The 18,676-nt window shown below is 43.5% G+C and overlaps 1 protein-coding gene across 5 annotated transcripts in view; it reads right to left on the reverse strand.

Moving 5' to 3' along the window:
* The window catches only part of LOC310668837 (far upstream element-binding protein 3-like), a 340,163-nt gene that overhangs the window by 95,539 nt on the left and 225,948 nt on the right, over window positions 1-18,676 (reverse strand). For all 5 annotated transcript variants that reach the window (XM_083422169.1, XM_083422171.1, XM_083422170.1 and 2 more), the window contains 2 exons: window positions 12,149-12,249; window positions 1,632-1,773 (listed from right to left, as the gene is read on the reverse strand). In XM_083422169.1, the coding sequence (XP_083278295.1) occupies window positions 1,632-1,773; window positions 12,149-12,249 (243 nt within the window). The remainder of the gene's footprint in view (window positions 1-1,631; window positions 1,774-12,148; window positions 12,250-18,676) is intronic.

Genomic DNA, 18,676 nt, shown 5'->3' on the forward strand with positions numbered 1-18,676 from the left:
ACCCTCTGCCTGGTTCCCTGTAACTTGGCTTCTCGATGGGGGTGGAGATGCTCCTTCAGATATACTGGACCGAGGCTGTTTAGGGCTTTAAAGGTCAGCACCAACACTTTGAATTGTGCCCAGAAACGTACTGGGAGCCAACGTAGGTCTTTCAGGACCTGTGTTATGTGGTCTCAGCGGCCGCTCCCAGTCACCAGTCTAGCTGCCACATTCTGGATTAGTTGTAGTTTCAATGGTAGCCCCACATAGAGCGCACTGCAGTAGTCCAAGCGACAGATAACAAGAGCACAGGATGCTTCAAGTGTTCTCCCCAAATTCAGCTGAAATTGCAACTTATACTGGCTTCTCTAGTCTTACTATTATTCAACCCCCTGAATAGAATCCCTCACAACAGCACAAATACAACAGCTGTTGTCTCAAGCATACTTGATGCAACTAATCAAGGGTTCCGTCAGTTGCACCAGGTGTGCTTGAGCTGGAACACATGAAATACCTAAGCTGGCTATGGGGTTGCTGAGTGTCAAAACTGAATGCATGTTAGAAATATGGCTAAGTCAAAAGAATGGTTCAAGAAGGTAAAAGAAGAGATTATCGCCCTTCACAGACAAGAAGCAAGATACAAAAGATAGCAAAAGGCACTGAATGTTCCTAAAGACATCATTGTAAGCATAATTCACAGGTTCAAAGTTAAAGGAACAGTGGTTACAGTACCTGGAAGAGGAAGAAAAATGAAGCCTTCTGTGGCAACAACCATATTTCTGAGAAGGCAGGCTGGGAAAAACCCTTGAGTGACTGCAAAACAGCTGCAGCAATACTTGGTGGCAGCAGGCACTGGGGTTTCAGTGAGCAAAGTAAGGCATGTACTAAACACATAAGGTTTCCATGCCACCAGAACTCCAAGACGTACACACCTACTGACCAAAAAGCACAATGAAAGTCGATTCCAATATGCTCAAGATTATATAAATAAGCTACAGAAGTTTTGGGATTCTGTTCTGTGGAGTGATGAAACAAAATTGGAACTTTTCAGCCCCATGAATCAGCGCTGTGTCTGGAGGAAGACGAATGAAGCATACACTGAAAAGAACACTCCGCCTACAGTGAAGCATGGTGGTGGCTCGGTGATGCTCTGGGGCTGCTTTGCATCCGTTGTGTTGAGCTATATCAATTGCTTTTGTTTGATTTGCTCATTGCAAACAGCTGAAAGTCTAACTTTTGATAATAAACCTAATTTGCAATGGGGGTTGAATAATTTTGATTGCAACTGCAGAATCCTCTGCTGCATAGTTTCCCAAGGCTTGTCTGAATGGGAAGGGCTTAGTCTGCTGATGGAATAATAAAAAAAGGGAGCTAGTCTACCCTCTCTTGGGAAGGATTTCCACAATATGGGGAAACCCACCAAAAAGGCAATCTATTTTGTCACCATCGACTGTGCCTCTAGTATTGATGGAAGACCGAAACTTGATACCAGCACATAGGAAAAACTCCCAATATCAGGCAATGCAGAACCACCTTCCCATAGTTAAAGTGTTAACATTCCCATGCATATAAATATTTATTGCAGGGGGTTGGATTAGATTACTCTTGGGGGTCTCTTCCAACTTTACAATTCTATGATTCACGCTGCTTACCTTTGCCTATGACCAAGCCACATTTGTCAGCTGGCACTGTGTAGGTGATTTCCTGTATGCCCCCAGGGGTGCCAATGCTCCAGTCTCCACGTCCATGCCCCCTTCCCCGGGCCACAACAAGGCTTCCAAAACCATCACGCTCCTTGAAGTGGGAAGAAAATGACACACCCATTAACATCCTGGGATTTAGAATCACAGAATAATAGAATTGTACAGTTGGAAGAGACCCTGAGGGTCATCTAGTCCAATCCCTTGCAATACAAGAATCTCAACTAGACCATCTATGAGAGACTGGCAAGAAAACCTTAACAATACTATCTCAGATTTTTTTAAGCGCGTGTGAAACAGTAGCAGCTTGTACACAAATGTAAGTTTGGTTTGACTTGATGGGCAAGGAGAACTCCAAAGGGTTGGTCTGTTAAGGAAATTTGCTTTACAAAGGCGTCCACTGATGGTTACTGTCTTCTTCTGTCAGTATTTCACACAAGAGGGAAGGTTAGCCTCAGCTTGGGAGACAGAGACAAAGCGGGTGGTGAGTTGAGATATGCTTGACCTCTCCTATGGTCCTAGATATGACCAACAACCAAAACTCAATGCAAAAGGATGGGGGACAGGGAAAAGCAGAGGGCAGTCTGGTGATCTGAGCCAACAAAATCAGTTAGTTGAGCATCTGTGGCTGCTCGCTGCATTAGGCCAACCTCTCAGCAGCTTTCGATACCATCGACCATGGTATCCTTCTGGAGCGACTCTCCAAACTAGGGGTGGGTGGCACTGCTTTCCAGTGGTTCCAGTCCTACTTGGATGGTTGTTCCCAGGGTGTGTTAGTTATGGAATGCTTTTCAGCCCCATGGAACCTTCAATGTGGGGTTCCACAGGGCTCAATCCTATCCCTCATGTTGTTTAACATCTACACAAAACCGCTGGGTGGGGTTATCTGGAGGTTTGGAGTACATTGTCAGCAGTATGCTGACGGCACTCAGCTCTATTTCTCCTTTACATCTGCAGGTGAGGCAGTGCTGGACCAGTGTCTTGCCTCAGTAATGGACGGGATGAGAGTCAACAGACTGAAGCTCAATCCAGATAAGACTGAGGCATTGTTAGTGGGTGGTTCCCTAGACTGCATAGGTGGGAGGTCGCCTGCTCTTGATGGGGTTACACTTCCCCTGAAGGAGCAGGTTCGTAGCTTGGGGGTACTCCTGGATCCTTTGCTGTTGCTCGAGGCTCAGGTGGCCTCAGTGGCCTGGAGTGCAGCTGGTGGCCCAGCTACAACACTATCTGGACAGGGATAGCCTAACTAGTGTTGTCTGTGCTCTGGTAACCTCAAGGTTAGATTACTGCAATGCGTTATACGTAGGGCTGCCTCTCAAGACGTTTCGGAAACTTCAGCTGGTGCAGAATTCAGCGGCCAGGTTTGAGCATATTACACCGATCCTGGTCCGACTGCACTGGCTACCAATTAGTTTCCGGGCCCAATTCAAAGCTGGTTTTGACATATAAAGCCTTAAACGGCTCAGGACCGCAAAAACATAACGACTAGAGATGGGAAGGCCTGGGGAAAAATGGAAAAATGGGGGGGGGGGGGCGGACCTGGTTTTTCCCCATTTTCCCCAAAGCCATTTTTTTCTGGAAAAATTGAGGAAAAAAACAGGCAGTCTGATTTACAAGCTGTCAGATAAAGAGAACTGCAATTGACTGTTTTCCTGGCTGAAGCAAAGAGCAGGAAAATGGATCATTTACAGGATGCACTGGGAAGCACCCAGTGTCCCAAGCTTCATAGGGAGAATTATCAGACCTGGGCTGGCTATTGTGAAGCCTTGTTGAGGAGGGCTGCAGTGTGGCACACGGTTCAAGATGCTGCCCCTGCACCATTGACAGCAGAATGGTCTGCTGCTGATTCTAAGGCCATGGGCTTAATTCTCCTGTCTTTCTCTCAGGAGGAACTGATAACGCTGGCTGGCAAGACAACTGCACATCTCATCTGAGAGAAGAGGCTGGATCTGTGCTGCTCTACTTCAGAAAATTGCACAGGATGAAGCTCAAGCCTGGAGGGGATTTAAGGGCACATGTCCTGGAGTTAAAATCTCTCAGACAAGAGCTTGTGCATAGAGGCTTTACCATTCCAGAGGCCTTGTTTTTTGTTCTTATTCTGGACTCCTTGGACGAAAGTTACAGTGCCATTGCTAGCCAGTTGGCAGCGTTGCCAGCGCAGGATTTAACTGCATCAAAGGTGTTGTTAAGTCATCCCAGACAGTGATGCAGGCAGCAGAGGGCGCTAGAGTGTTAGCAGCTGTGAGATGCTTTTCCTGTGGGAACCGAGATCACCTACACAGGGACTGTAAACAGCATCCAAAAGCGAAAGGTAAACAAAGCAGCAATTCTACAGGCAGCAGGAAGAAGGGGGGCAAGAAGACCACAGTGCAGAATAAAGCCTTGATTGCACACACTGCTACCCCAAAGGCCAAGGGTCACTTTGTTGTCGACTCGGGAGCGACTTGCCACGTATGCCGAAATCGGCATTTATTTGTTTCCTTCATGCCACAGGAGGGTTCGATTCACCAAGCGGATGGTAAATTGTTACAGGTTGCTGGCGAAGGGACGGTCAAGCTCCAGAGCCTGAGTACTACAATCAGCAAAGTGCTGTTTGTTCCTGATTCCACTGATAACTTGCTCAGCTGACAGAGCAAGACTTTGACATTTCCTTCAAGAAGGGAGTTTGCTTCATAAGGAAGAACAACAAAGACATTTTACAGGCAGATTATGTAAATGTTTTTTTCTTGATAACTTATGTCGGTGTCAATGTGCAAAGTGATGAATCTTGTTGTGTTATGAATACTAACAAAATTCTCCATTTAAATTGCATATATTCCCACCACAGGTGGTTCGGTCATTTGGGATGGCAAGCACTGATCAAGATGCCAGAGATGGTTCAAGGCCTGACCAATAAACCCTGCAGGTTTTCATGAAGTGTAAGTCATGTGCAGAGCAAAGGTATGGGTTGCACCAAAGGGCAAGGTTTCTGGCAGGCAGGCATCTAAACCCTACCAGATTGTCCACGCAGACCTTGTTTGGCCGCTTGAACCCTTTCTAGGTGGGGCAAAGTACTTCATGGTATTGATTGATGCTTTTTCCAGGTACATTAATGTGTTCATGCTCAAGCAGAAATCAGAAGCATTTCCTAGGTTCAATGAATTCTATGCTTGGTTGCAAAATGTCCATGGGAAGCAACTGCAGTGTTTACTGATGATGGAGGGGAATTCACTACTCAGCAGTTTGAGGCTTTTCTGACTGAGAAGGGGATTCAGCATGACCTCGCAAGTCCAAGATCACCTTGGCAGAATGGACTTTGTGAAAGGGAAAATCAAACTTTGCTACAAGGCCTTAAAACCTTGTTGCATGATGCCAATCTTCCTGAAGAGTATTGGGCTGAATCTCTGAATTGTTTTGTTTATTCTTATAATCGCAGGTATTCTGCACCAATAGGCTGTACTCCCTATGAAAAGATGTTTGGTAAGAAGCCATACGTCAAGCACATGAGAATTTTTGGTTCTGACATGTGGGTCCATACTCCACAGAGCAGCAAGCTCGGGAAGCGTGGTGTGCATGGCGTATTTGTGGGGTACATAATGGGTACATACAGAGTGCTAATGACTTACACAAAGATGGTATGGTTTACCAGGAGTGTTCAGTACAATGTAGGAATTTTCCAGAGTCACCCAGTTGCTGGGGAAGCAGAGGAAGATGAGGATGATGATCAGGGTTCAGATTCCAGTTCAGTGGGAGGTGCTAGTGCTGCTGACAGTGGCAGTGACACAGCAGACTTCAAGAGCGTGAAGGCCTCACTCAGACCATCTGATGGGTCTGACGCTGAATTGGAAGAACCACTGTTCACCACTGGCCGCCATTCTCCTAAGAAAGAGGAGATGAGTGCTGAAGACTTGCGTCTAGTACGCAGATCTGAAAGGGACACAAAGGGCAAATCTCCAAAGAGGTATGCTGATGAGCTTGCTAAAACAGCAACAGCTGTTGTTAGTAGCTCAGAGAAGGTATGGGAACCTTCAAGCTTCCAAGAGGTCCAGGAGTTAACCTCAAAGGATGCAGAGCCATAGCTAAAAGCCATGAAGGCTGAACTTGATTCCTTAGAAAGGAATGAGACCTGGGAACTGGTTCCAATAGTAGAAGGGCTGAAGCTGGTTGGCAGCAAATGGGTCTTTAAGGCCAAGACTGATCAGAATGGCAAGGTAGTAAGACACAAAGCCAGATTGGTCGCAAGAGGTTTTTCACAGGTACCAGGACAGGACTACCACAAGACCTACTCACCCACTGTCAAGTATGAGAGCATTAGGCTTATGCTCAAGATTGCATCACAACGTGAACACAGCTTTTTTGTATGGGGTTCTGGGGGAGGAGATTTATATGCTTCCACCAGATGGAGTGCAGGTACAGAAGGGAATGGTCTGTAAGCTACAGAAATCCCTATATGGTCTCAAACAGAGTGCCAAAACTAACAGAGACATTGCGTTCTCTAGGTTTTCTCCAGGGCAAAGCAGACCCATGTGTGTTTGTCAAAGAGGTGGGGCAAAACAAACTGTATTGTGTATGCTTTGTTGGTGATCTTCTTTTCTTTTGGAAGCATCAGGCTTTGTACCAAAGCACCCTAGTTCAGCTGTGAGAGCACTTTGACATGAAGGATCTTGGTGAGGTATCAAACTATCTTTCTCTGGAAGTAGAGAAAAACCAGGCAGGTGATTTTATGGTACACCAATCTCAGAAAATTTCTGATGTGTTAACCAGGCTGAATTTGGTTGGTGCAAATCCTGTGGACACACCAATGGTAACAGGTTTCCAGGTAGATGATACTGGTGAAGCATTTTCTGACACTACATTGTACAGATGCATTCTAGGCAAGCTGAATTTCATTGCCAGATGTTCAAGACCTGATATAGCTGTGAGCACTAATCTTCTTAACAGACACGCTAACAATCCTACTGTTCAGGATTGGAAAGCTCTCAAGTGCATAGCTCGTTACCTGAAAGGTACTATGCACTACAGACTGAGATTCACTAGTCAAAAGTCTGGAGGTCTTGAGATTTTTGCAGATGCAATTTTTGGAAGTGACACCACAGATGGCACAAGCACTTCTGGGGTGTGCTACATGTACAACCAGTGTCAGTTTGACTGGCTGTGCAAGAAGCAGACAACAGTGAGCCTAAGTTCTTGTGAAGCTGAACTCAATACACTGTCATTCACTTATGGATTGTGAATGGTTGTTGCAACTGTTTCAGGACATCAGGGTTAATGTGAAATGTCCTATACAGGTTTATCAAGACAACAGGTCCTGTTTGGGTTTGCTAGCTTCAGAGAGTTGCAGGCAAAGAACCAAGTACTTGCAAATAAAGTTACATTGTGCAAGCTGGGATGGATGAATTAATTGAAAATGCTTACATAGCTAGGACAAGAGCATCCAGAGAAAGAAAACAGCCTGCAGACGTCTTGGTGACATTTGTCACAAAAAGAGTGAAGGATGCAATCCTTCAAAAAAATTATGAAGACGGGTCTGCAGGTTGAATGTAAAAGAGTGGACATATTTAGGGAAATTCCTTTTAAATTAAGAATTAGGAGACAGAAGCATAGGACCCTGGCAACAACCCTTAGAAAAGTGGACATAAAATACAAATGGGAATTTCCAGAAGGAGTTTCCTTTACTTACAGAAAGAAGAGATATAGATTGGTAACTGAGAGTCAGGCCCATGAGTTTCTGGAAGTACATGGAAGAGACTTTGAACTTAGAGAAGGGGCAAAATAGAAAAGCCCCTTAGAACAGCAAAAGGAGGCACTGGAACAACTGGGGGCAGTAGGGGGAGAAACAGATTTTTAAAAACAAAATTGACAATGGCAATTCTTAAACTCCTAAATTGGAATGTGAAAGGGCTGAGTAACAAGGTAAAAAGAAATAGGATTGAACATGTAATTCTCAAACAGAACCTAGATATAATTTGCCTTCAGGAAACACATGTAGCAAAAAAACCCCAAAGAATTCTGATCAATAAAAAAGTAGGGATGGATTTCATTTCAGCAGGCAATACAAACAGATGTGGCATAGCATTTTATATTAAACCTGCACTTGAACCCAAACGATGATAAGAATTGGTATATAAAGAATTTGGAATTATTTTTCAGATTAATAGATTTAACCAATAATTCAGGGGGAATAGTGGATGGGAGTGAGGAGGCTGACTTGTAGTTCTGCATTTTTATGTGTTAATTGACATTTTGATGTGTTGTGTAAAAAAACTTGGTGGGGAAGAGGAAATTGGTTGTGTAAATTTGTAACTTCATATGTTAATTGTCATCTTGGGCAAAATACCTCATCTAGAAGAAAAATAGATAACCAATCAATCAAATTTAAATTCAAAACCCTACAAGAGCCAAAGAAAAAATAAGAAGACCCCATGTCATCAAACAAAAAATATAATATTGGTCCTATTTACAATCAGCAAGGCAGAAGGAATTCTGGACTCGAACAATAAATAGATCTGAGAGATCTTATATTAAGTTTGAAGAACGATAAAGGGGAAATGAAGAAAGAATTTAATGACCTTAAGTTGGAAATGAATAGCAAAGTGAAAGGATTAGATGACAAATTAGACAAGATGGGGGGGGGGAGATGAGAACACTAAATCAATTATGGAACTAAAAGGACAAGTAAAGGAATTTGCAGAGGAAAAGAAAGAGCTAACAAAAACTGTTCAGGGACTTAAAGCAAAAACACAACATTTAGAATAATTTTCTAATAAATCATCCAAAGATCTAAGAAAAAGTAAAAAAGAATGGGATAAGGTTTAAAAGGAAAATGATGACTTTAAAGTCACTCAGGAAGCAACATGGGATGCACTATCCATCCTTCAAATGCAAGCTAAAGAAAGAACTCTGAGGATACGTGGTGTCCCAGAGAATTTGGAAGAGAATGTGCAAAACACTGTTATAAAATAATTAGCCAACTGGTTAGAAATAAAAGAAAATGAAATTGCAGAAAGTACAGAAAGTATATTTAGAGTAAATTCTAGGAAAGCAAAGATGAATAAATGGCTAGGGGACTGTCTAATTATGTTTACATCAAATATACTAAGGAACAGGATACTACTGCAAAGAAGGGAAAAAAACTGTTCAAAATTGGAGGAGAGGAAATTATAATTTTGAAAGAGATCCCCCTTGTTTGCTGAAAAAGAGAGAGAAATACCAATTCCTGACAAGAGCCCTAAAAATGAAATCAATATTTTTTAAATGGGAGTTTCCGGAAGGAATCTCCTTCAACTTTAAAGGGAAAAGAAGAAGATTGGAAACAGTGGAAGATGCAGAATTTTTTTATAGAACATATAAAAATGAATTAGGGGGTGATATACACCTTACAGAAAAAGAGTCCAGCCCAAAGAATCCAAAAAACACAAATTCAGATCACGGTTCAGAGAGTGAGTAAATACCTCACAGAAACAACATATTGAATTGCCAAAAATAAAAATTGTAAATAAACTTCGTTTTATAACACATTTTAACGAATAAAGATGAACTTAATTTTTTTGTCTTGGAATGTTAAGGGATTTAAATGATAAAAAAAGAAAATAGCACATATTCTGACTAAACAAGTGAATTATGTTACTTGTTTGCAGGAAACATGTCACAAACGAACATAGAAGAGTATTAATCAACCCCAAATTAGGAAAAGAATTCATTGCTGCAGATAAAGTAAAAAAAAAAAGAGTAGTGATTTATGTCAGACCTGTGTTAGAGCCAGAGTTTTTATTTTCTGACCCCAAAAGGAGAATAGTGATTGTAAAGATTAAAAGTCAAGGAGAAAACATCATAATAGTAGGGATATATGCGCCGAATGGAAAAAAAAACAGTATTTTATAAGAAACTAGAAAAAAGCTGTTGGAATATTTAAAAGATAAATTAATACTGCTTGAAGATCTTAATGGAGCAACAGATCCACAGATAGATAGATCGGAAGGAAGTAAAGGACATGGAAAATTACCTTCTACATTTGCAAAGATGATAGAAATTCTAGATCTAAAGGACTCATGGAGATACAAACATAGATTTGAGAGAGAATACACGTACTTCTCTGAACCAAACAAAACAGCTAGTAGGATAGATGCCATCTGGGTTTCGTTAGATTTGCTTAGAAAGATTGAAGAATCACAGATTTTACCAAAAATAATCTTACATCACAATCCAGTTCTGTTAAAACTACAACCAGACTGGAAATCAGGAATACATAGATGGAAATTGAATGAATCATTACTGAAAAAGGAAAAAATATTAGAGGGAGCTAAAAATGCATTGGAAGAATACTGTGAATTGAACAAAAACATAAAGCAGTGATCAGGGGATACTTTATACAACAAGGTGCAAGAATAAAAAAGGAAAGTGAAAAGGAAAAAATAGAATTAACGGAAAAAATAAGGAAAAAAGAAAAAGAGCAAATCAAACAACCAAATAATGATACAATCAAAAAAGAGATTAAGTTATTACGGACAGAATATATGTCCAAAATAGAACAGGAAATAGAGTGGAATGTGAAAATGTGGAAACAAAATAATTTTGAGTTTGCCAACAAACCCAGAAGATATCTGGCATGGCAATTGAAAAAGAGGCAAAATCAAAGACAAATAAACAGAATAAAAATAGAAGAGAAAATTATAGATGATCCAAAAGTAATAATACAATTTTTAAAAAAATATTATGAAAATTTACCGTATTTTTTTGCTCTATAGGAATGAAGGGGGAAAATGAAGGGGAAATGTGTGTGCGTCCTATGGAGCGAATGCAGGCTTTTGCTGAAGCCTGGAGAGCGAGAGGAGTCGGTGCGCTCTCCAGGCTTCAGGAAGCTATCCGCAAGCCTTCGGAGTGCCTGCCACGCTCCGAAGGCTTGCGGATAGCAGCCTGCATCCCAAAGCCAGGGGTGCGCTGCGCAGCGCGCCCTGGGCTTAGGGCAGATATCTGCAAGCCTTGGGAGCCGGGTGGGAGTTCCCGCTGGGCTCCCAAGGCTTGTGGATAGCAACCTCCAAACCCGACCTGGTTTGGAGGCTGGCGGTGGGGAAAGCAGCGCTTCTCCCCACCGCTAGCCCCACGAGCTCGGGGGACAGCGGGGAGGCGGAGTGCCGCCTTCCCGCTGTTCCCCGACCTGGTCTTTGGGGCTGGCAGGGGGGGAAAGCAGCTCCCCCCCCCGCCAGCCCCAAAGAGCAGGTCGAAAGGAACCCAAAGCCTCCAGAGCCCAGCGGGAACGCACAGAACGCACCTTGTTTTAGAGGGGGAGAAGAAGGAAAAAAAATTTTCCCCCCTGTTCTCCCCCTTCTATGGTCTGGTGCGTCCTATGGTCCGGTGCGTCCAATAGAGTGAAAAATACGGTATATAAAAAAGACAAAGATGCAAAAGAAGTAGACAACTACCAACACCAACAGAAAATCCCAGAGATAAATAAATAAAAAATACAAATGCTCTTCGATAACATTAGAAATTAGGAACGCAATCAAGAAAATTAAATTAGGGAAAACACCTGGCTCAGATGGTCTCCCAGCAGAATTCTATAAAAAAATGGAGGAAATCCTAACAGCCCTACTGGTTGAAGTAATGAACAACATTCTTAATAAAGGAAAGATTCCAGACTCATGGAAGGCAGCCTATGTAACATTAATACCTAAACAGGGAGGAGATCCGGAGTCAATATCTAACTATAGGTCAAATAAAAATATAAAGATAACTATATTAAAAATTTCAATTATAACTGTATTTGACTTTATCATGGTAAAAGTAAAGCACTCTGTGGGAGAAGAGTAAGTTTGGAAAGGTGCCAACAACAGACTGCTATGCTGTGGGAATATGGCTAAGAGTAAACAAGAGATGGTTGAATCTGACTGAATCAGCGGATGATGATCTGCATAACAATGCTGACTCAGATACAATTTGGCTTAATTTGTGGATTTTAAAGCTGAACTATCAAAATGGATGGAGTGGGAGTCGCTGTATGGAAAAGTTAAAGGACTTCAGGAAAGGATTTAAGAGGTAGATTGAGGTGTTTATTCCCAGAAATTCAGAAGCTTTTCTTACAAGGTCAATAGAGGATGAATGTTTTGAAGAAGGGGATCAAATACTGTCATATTTAACAACAGCAGCCATAATCTCACAAACGTAGAATGAAGAAAGGATGGAAAAGGATCAATCATGACTGAGCCTTTTTAAAATCGGTGACTTGCGTGAACATGACAAACAATACAGTATAATTAAGTGATTAAAATATTGAAAATAAAATATTGAAAATAAATTAAAGAAAATTGGCGCCTTCTTTGGACTATCTGGAAAATACTAAAGTTAACGGAAGCGTGAGCAAGATCCAAAATAGCAGTGGATGGATAATGAATTGAAATAAAGGGAGAGGTCTGTAAGACTTAATTCCCTTCCCCTGGAAACTCAGGCAGTTCCCCATGTTTTTATACAGTCTGGATAGAGGTTGCCCCACCCACCTGCACTGTGAGAATGAGCTCATTGATGAATTGGGCTGCGTGCTGACACCGATCTGGAAGGCCAACGACCTGCGCGACTCTTTCAGGACTAATCCCATCATCTGTGGAACAAGAGGAGACAGACCCTAAATTAAATACAAACACAGAGGGGGAAAGGCAGGAGGTATAAACCTCTCATATGAAAAGGGAAAAAAATAACAAAGCACATGATCACTTAGCGTCATCAGTATACGCAAATATACAGATCATTTAAGAGTATATAGAACCCTTATTCTCAATAATGATGGAACTCATAGATAGAAAATACTTTAATTTTGTATAAATCTTTAATATTTGTAAAGGGAATCTTTGTATGTGTTAATAGTTTACTAATTAAGTATCTTTGCACTTTTGGAGCGAGCGTCTCCACCCCCATCATTCAGCCCAGACACTCCAAGGGCCTTCTGGTGGTTCCCTCCCTGCGGAATGTGAGGTTACAGTGAATCAGGCAGAGGGCCTTCTCGTTGGTGGTGCTCAAGCTGTGGAATGCCCTCCCATCAGATGTCAAGGAAATAAACAACTATCTGACTTGTAGAAGGTATCTGAAGGCAGCCCTAATTAGGGAAGTTTTTAATGTTTTATTTTTTATCGCTTTTTCATTATTATTATTATTATTATTATTATTATTATTATTATTATTATTATGTTGGGAGCCGCCCAGAGTGCCTGGGGAAACCCAGCCACATGGGTGTGGTATAAATTAGTTACTTAGTTAGTCCTTCCAGGCTGTGAGGCTTTATTGTTTACATTTTTTACTCTTTGTTTTCTTTTTATGTTTGCATTTATTTTTTTTGTTAACAAAGAAACAAAATAAATCAAAATAATATTAAAACAGCAGCAAGAAGCCTCTAGGACTACAGCTGAGGAAGCAGTATCTTAATGGTGGCAACAAGAAACTCTAAAGGGCAAATTCTTCCAATGAAAAGGGCTGCCCAACCATTTCTGGACAGCCACAGGACGAATTCAAGGCTATGCAAACTGGCACTGGAAAAAGACTAAACCAGTACCTTGAAATATACCTCTTTGTCTGCCCTTGCCCCAGGCATATTCTAAGCTAGAATCTCCTCTCTCAGGAAAAGCACACCCAATTGTTCAGAAAGCAAAATATTCATTTCTGTATTCCAATGTTCTGACAAGAAGTGCAAAGTCTCTGGAATGCCCCACTAAGCACTAGCCACTTATTTTGTAATTGTATTAATGTTTTTATTGTACTATGTAATTTAATACTTTTATTTTAAAATGCAACACACATTCTTTAATGAAAGCCCCTGCTTCTTTGGATTGATTTACGGTGTCCTACAGATGGTGGGTACTCCAATCCCGCCGCCTCCCCACGTCAATTTCAGGTGCTTATGAAGTAGGGGAAGAAAGCCACATTGCAGAAACAGAAGTCCTTTATTTGTTTTGTTTCTTACATTTATATACCACCTTCCATCTTCCAAGGAGTTCAAGGTGGTGTACCAGCAACAGTGTTTGAACATTCTGCTAGGAGGAAGAGGAGGAAGGAGACAGTTCCAAGTAGTCACTCAGTTTCCATAAACCTAACTATACATATCCTTAAAAGTGTCATTCAAGAATGCGACACCTAACAGTAAAATTCAATTACCATAAATATGTGTTGAAAAGCATTTTATACCCTGGAAAGTGCAACAGAAATAATAAACAGAAAAAATGTGTCTCCAATTTAATAGCTTGATCACTATTATACTGCAAATACTGCTGGACAATGTCAGGTTTTCAACATTGTAATGTATCGCCAGGCCAACATCACAATCCGGCGGTACATTGAGATATTCAAAACCCTGCTTCCTACCACAGCACTGCAAGGAATTAGGGTGAAATTGCTGAGGCGGTTTCACCCCAGCACCTGGCAGCGCCAAAGAGGAAGCAGCTTTGCACCCCCAGCTGATCAACCCCATCCTTCTCCAGCTTGCACGTGAGCAGAAGGATTGGGGCTCCCTCAGCTGGGGGGTGGATGGGGGCACTTTAACGGAGCCACCCCTGCCACTGCCGGCTCGTATGAGCTGGTGGCAGGTTGGGGGCTCCGTAAAACTGCTTGGCTGAGGCAAAGACAGCCATTCACTCCTCAGCTGAGCAGTTTAAAGAAGTGGAGAAACAAGCTGTATCAGCGCCTCACCGATGCAGCTTGTTTCTCCCTCTGGACTCTCTCCCAAGTCCCTCTGCCTCCAGAGCCTGGCTGCAGCTTGTTTCTCCCTTGGCGCGTTGGGCACAGGTGGCAGAGGGACTCAGGAGTAGCACAGTTTCACTCGCAATATACTGCCAAGTGAAGCAGGCAATGTAGTCTGCCCTTCATACTGGTCCTGGGTGATGTATCGTGTGGCGGTAGGGTACGAGGTCTCCAGAGAAAAGGCACCATGAAAAAACTGGGCCCAGGGGATGTTAGGATATAGTTCCATTCCACCTTAAAAGGATACTGGCATGATGTTAGTGTATCACATGCCTGTTTACTTCCAGCTCTCGCTGGGAACTTCTGTTACATGTTGCTTTTGCTATGTGGCTGTTTTGCTGGACACGAAGGCAAGCAGACATGTTTTCCTTTGTTCCTGAACGCGCTGAATATATGCTGTACATATGCTTGCACAACTCTCTCTGTCTGCCTCTTCCATTGTGGATGATTTATACACTCTGCTGACAGAGTGTGCAAGGGTCTTGGAAAGTATCTGAGGCTTGTGTCGCTGACTGACTGATGCTGTTCCACGGGAGACCGGTGGCCTGCTTGATGCCCCCGTCTCCCCAGTATCCCAACAACAGGGTTTTGGGCCCAGATTCACAGCACTTACAGGAGAGTAAGGCTGCTGATGCCTGCGAGATCCTGGCAGCGACAGAGGTATATGGAGAAAAGCAAGGCTTTTCTGTGCCGCGGCAGAGTGTCTTTGAAGTCCGAGCCAAGTAATTAGGCCGGAGAGAAGCAGGCCTCTTAATTTATGACCTGCCAGAGATAAAGAGCCTCATGGCTGAAGTAAAGAGCTGGAATGGAGCTTTTACAAGCCTCAGATAGGGTTCCGTGCGCAAAGCTTAATGGCCACAATTATCAGACCTGGGCAAGGTACTGTGAGGGTCAGATGAGAAGGCTTGGTGTGTGGCACACTGTTTCTGAGGACCCCCCCCCCCAGCGCCTCTGACGGGTGCGTGGGTGGCACAAGATTCAAGAGCCATGGGAATAATTTTGCTCTCAGTAGCTCCTGGAGAGTTCATTACCCTGGTTGGCAAGACCAGCTCGCGTGAGATGTGGGAAGGGCTTCAGGCCTGTCATCTCTGTCAAGAGACCGGGTCTGTGTTGCTTTACTTCAGAAAGCTGCACAAGAAGCGTTTGGGGCCAGAGAAAGACCTCAGAGCCCACGTTTTGCATTTGCAGCATCTCAGACAGGAATTGACTCAGAGAGGTTTTAATATGCCCAAGTCTCTGTTTGCAATCCTTATCCTGGACTCCCTGGATGAGAGCTATCATGCTGTGACAAGCCAGCTGGCAAATCTTCCTGCGCAGGACCTCACTGCTACAAAAGTTTTGGCAACCTTGCAAAACGAATATGATAGGAGGAATGCAGCTGAACCAGCTTATGTGCTTCAGGGGGAGCAGTGTGGGATAGCATTCCAGCCTCCAGGGGGAGCCAAGGCGTTGGCAGCTGTGAAGTGCTGGAACTGTGGAAACCAAGGTCACATTCAGTGTCATTGCCCAAAGACTGGAGGGAAACAAAAGAAAAAGCCTCCAGATGGCCAGAAGCAGAAGGGGGGTGGGAATCCCAAGCCGGTGAAAAACAAGGCTTTGTTTGCTGGCACTGCTTCTGCAAAGGCAGATTTATTGTCAATTCTGGAGCGACGAGGCACGTCTGTGGAAATCGACACCTCTTTATTTCCTTTACGCCTCAGGATGGGGAAATTCAACAGGCTGATGGTAAGACTTTGATAATTGCAGGAGTCGGGACAGTGAATCTGGCAAGTCTGCATACCACCATCAGCAAAGTACTGTTTGTTCCAGATTCTGCAGACAATTTGCTCAGCGTCCCACAGCTGACTGAGCAAGACTTTGAGATCTCCTTCAAGAAGGGCATTTGCATCATCAAGAAGGGCAAAGAGGACATTTTGCATGCTAAGGAGGGGTTTAAAATTTCTTTTGCAGGTGATAGGTGTGATTTCTACAAGAATGGCGAACATGTCTATACAGTGCAAGCCAAAGACAATTTGTTTACTGTTAATCTGTCTTTGTCCACAGGAGAAGAGGACGCAGAAGACGCCAAGGGGCAATGCGTGAATGTAGCGCCCCACAATGGTTGTTCACATATTTGGCATCGTCACTTTGCCCACACGGGTTGGTCATTTCTAAGGAAAGCACCAAGTTTAACTGAAGGGTGCAAATTTAAGAGTTGTGACAAGTTCTTAGATTGCAATGCGTGTAAACAGTCTAAAATTGTAACTTGCTCCTATCCAAAGTCAGAGAGACGCACCACACAACCTTTTGAGTTGATTCACTCAGATTTGTGTGGCCCAATGTCGGTGGAATCATTGGGGAAGTCAAAATTCTCTCTGCTTCTGATTGACGATTTTTCGAGAAATTCTTGGACCTTTGCTTTGAGAAATAAAGCAGAGGCAGCTAAGGTGATCAGGGATTGGATCACAGCAGTGGAGGTGACATATTCCACCAAAGTAGAAAATTTTCAAAGTGACAGAGGTGCTGAGTTCACTGGTTCTGCTTTGCAGGATTTCTTTAGGGAGAAGGGGATTAGCCACAGACTCACTGCTCCTTACTCTCCGCAACAGAATGGTGTGGCAGAGAGGAAGAACAGGACAGTGCAAGAAGCAGTGTCTGCGATCCTGTGGGATGCAGGGCTACCCCAAAAGTTTTGGTCTGAAGCTTGGAAATATGTGGTACATACACAGAACAGAGTGTACAACTCTAGTGTGGGAAATACACCGTATTTCTTACTGCATGGAAAAAAGCCCAAGGTTAATTACCTGCGTGTGTTTGGTTGTGGAGCCTGGGTGCTTATTCCAAAGGCTCTACGCAAGAAAGGCGAGCCAAGGGCAAAGAAAATTATCTTTGTAGGGTATGAGCCTGGCTCAAAGGCCTGGAGGTTTGCGTACCCTAGTGGTGATCAGTCAAGACTGGTTGTGAGTAATAGTGCTGAGTTCTGTGAGCAAGCTGGTTGGGAACGTCTGCACGCAAATCCAGATGTGATTTTGCAGCAGTCCTATGACTCAGACGTTGAGGAGGAGGATGATGAAGTGGTTGCAAGGGACCAAGGTCCAGAGCAACAAAATCCAAGGCAGGGACAGGTTAGGATCCCTCAGAGGGGGGAACCTAGAACACCTCCTCAGGCAAGTGTCAAGCTTGAGCAAAAGAGTGAGCCTTCTTCACCTGTTGAGCCAGCTGTGAAGCCCAAGAGGCGCAGCAGGTCAGAGGGGGAAGATGCTGAGGTTGAGGAAGAAGGAGCAGTGTCACCAAGGTTCACACTGAGGAGATCAGCGAGGACAAGGAGACCTCCTGATCGGTATGAGGCTTCAGGTGTCTGGATAGGTTCAGCTAGGTGTGAACCTGATTCCTTTGAGGATATTCAGAGTTTACCTGAGGAAGAAGCAGTTGAGTGGCACAAGGCAATGGACAAAGAGATGAAGTCCATGAAAGATCTAGGTGTGTTTTCACTCACAGAGTTGCCACCAGGCAAACAAGCTGTAGGTTGCAGGTGGGTTTACCGTTTGAAACCCACAGAGACTGGACAGCCGCAGTATAAAGCAAGATTAGTTGCCCGTGGATTTTCTCAGAAGAAGGGAATACACTTCACAGAAGTGTATTCGCCGACATCACGAGCAGAGACTCTGAGAACGCTTTTAGCTTGTGCGGCACAGAGAGGCTGGAAGGTAAACCACTTTGATGTGGATGTTGCCTACTTAAACTCAGATCTCCAGGAGGAGCTGTACATGAAGCCTCCTCCAGGGTTTGAGACCAAGAGGCAGGATGTTGTGTGGAGGTTGCACAAATCTATCTACGGTTTGCATCAATCTGCCAGAAACTGGAACATGTGCCTGAATGAAGCCTTGGAAGAGTTAGGTTTCAGAAAAAGTGTTGCTGATAGTTGCCTTTACCTGAAAGGGTCTGGTGAGACACAGGAACAGGTGCTGGTCTTTGTATTGACTTTTTGTACATCGCGGAGACGGATAAACAGGCAGAAAAGTTTGCCAAAGACCTAGGTAAACGTTTCAAGCTGAAACAGCTTGGTGCTGTCAAAACCTATCTTGGTGTCAATGTTGAACGTACACAAGATGGAAGTTTCTTGCTCAGTCAGTGAGGGAAAATTGAGCATTTGCTGCAAAAAATGAGAATGAGTGATTGTACAGGAGTGAGGAGTCCAATGGAGACAAGTTTTGTGAAAGACAGCCAGCAAGGAGACAGTGCTGTGTTTGAGAATACTGAAGTGTTTCAGTCAGCCCTAGGGAGTTTATTGTACTTGTCCCAGTGGAGCAGGCCTGATATTG

This window comes from Podarcis tiliguerta (assembly GCF_965153285.1).
Source record: "Podarcis tiliguerta genome assembly, chromosome: W".
NCBI lineage: Eukaryota > Metazoa > Chordata > Lepidosauria > Squamata > Lacertidae > Podarcis > Podarcis tiliguerta.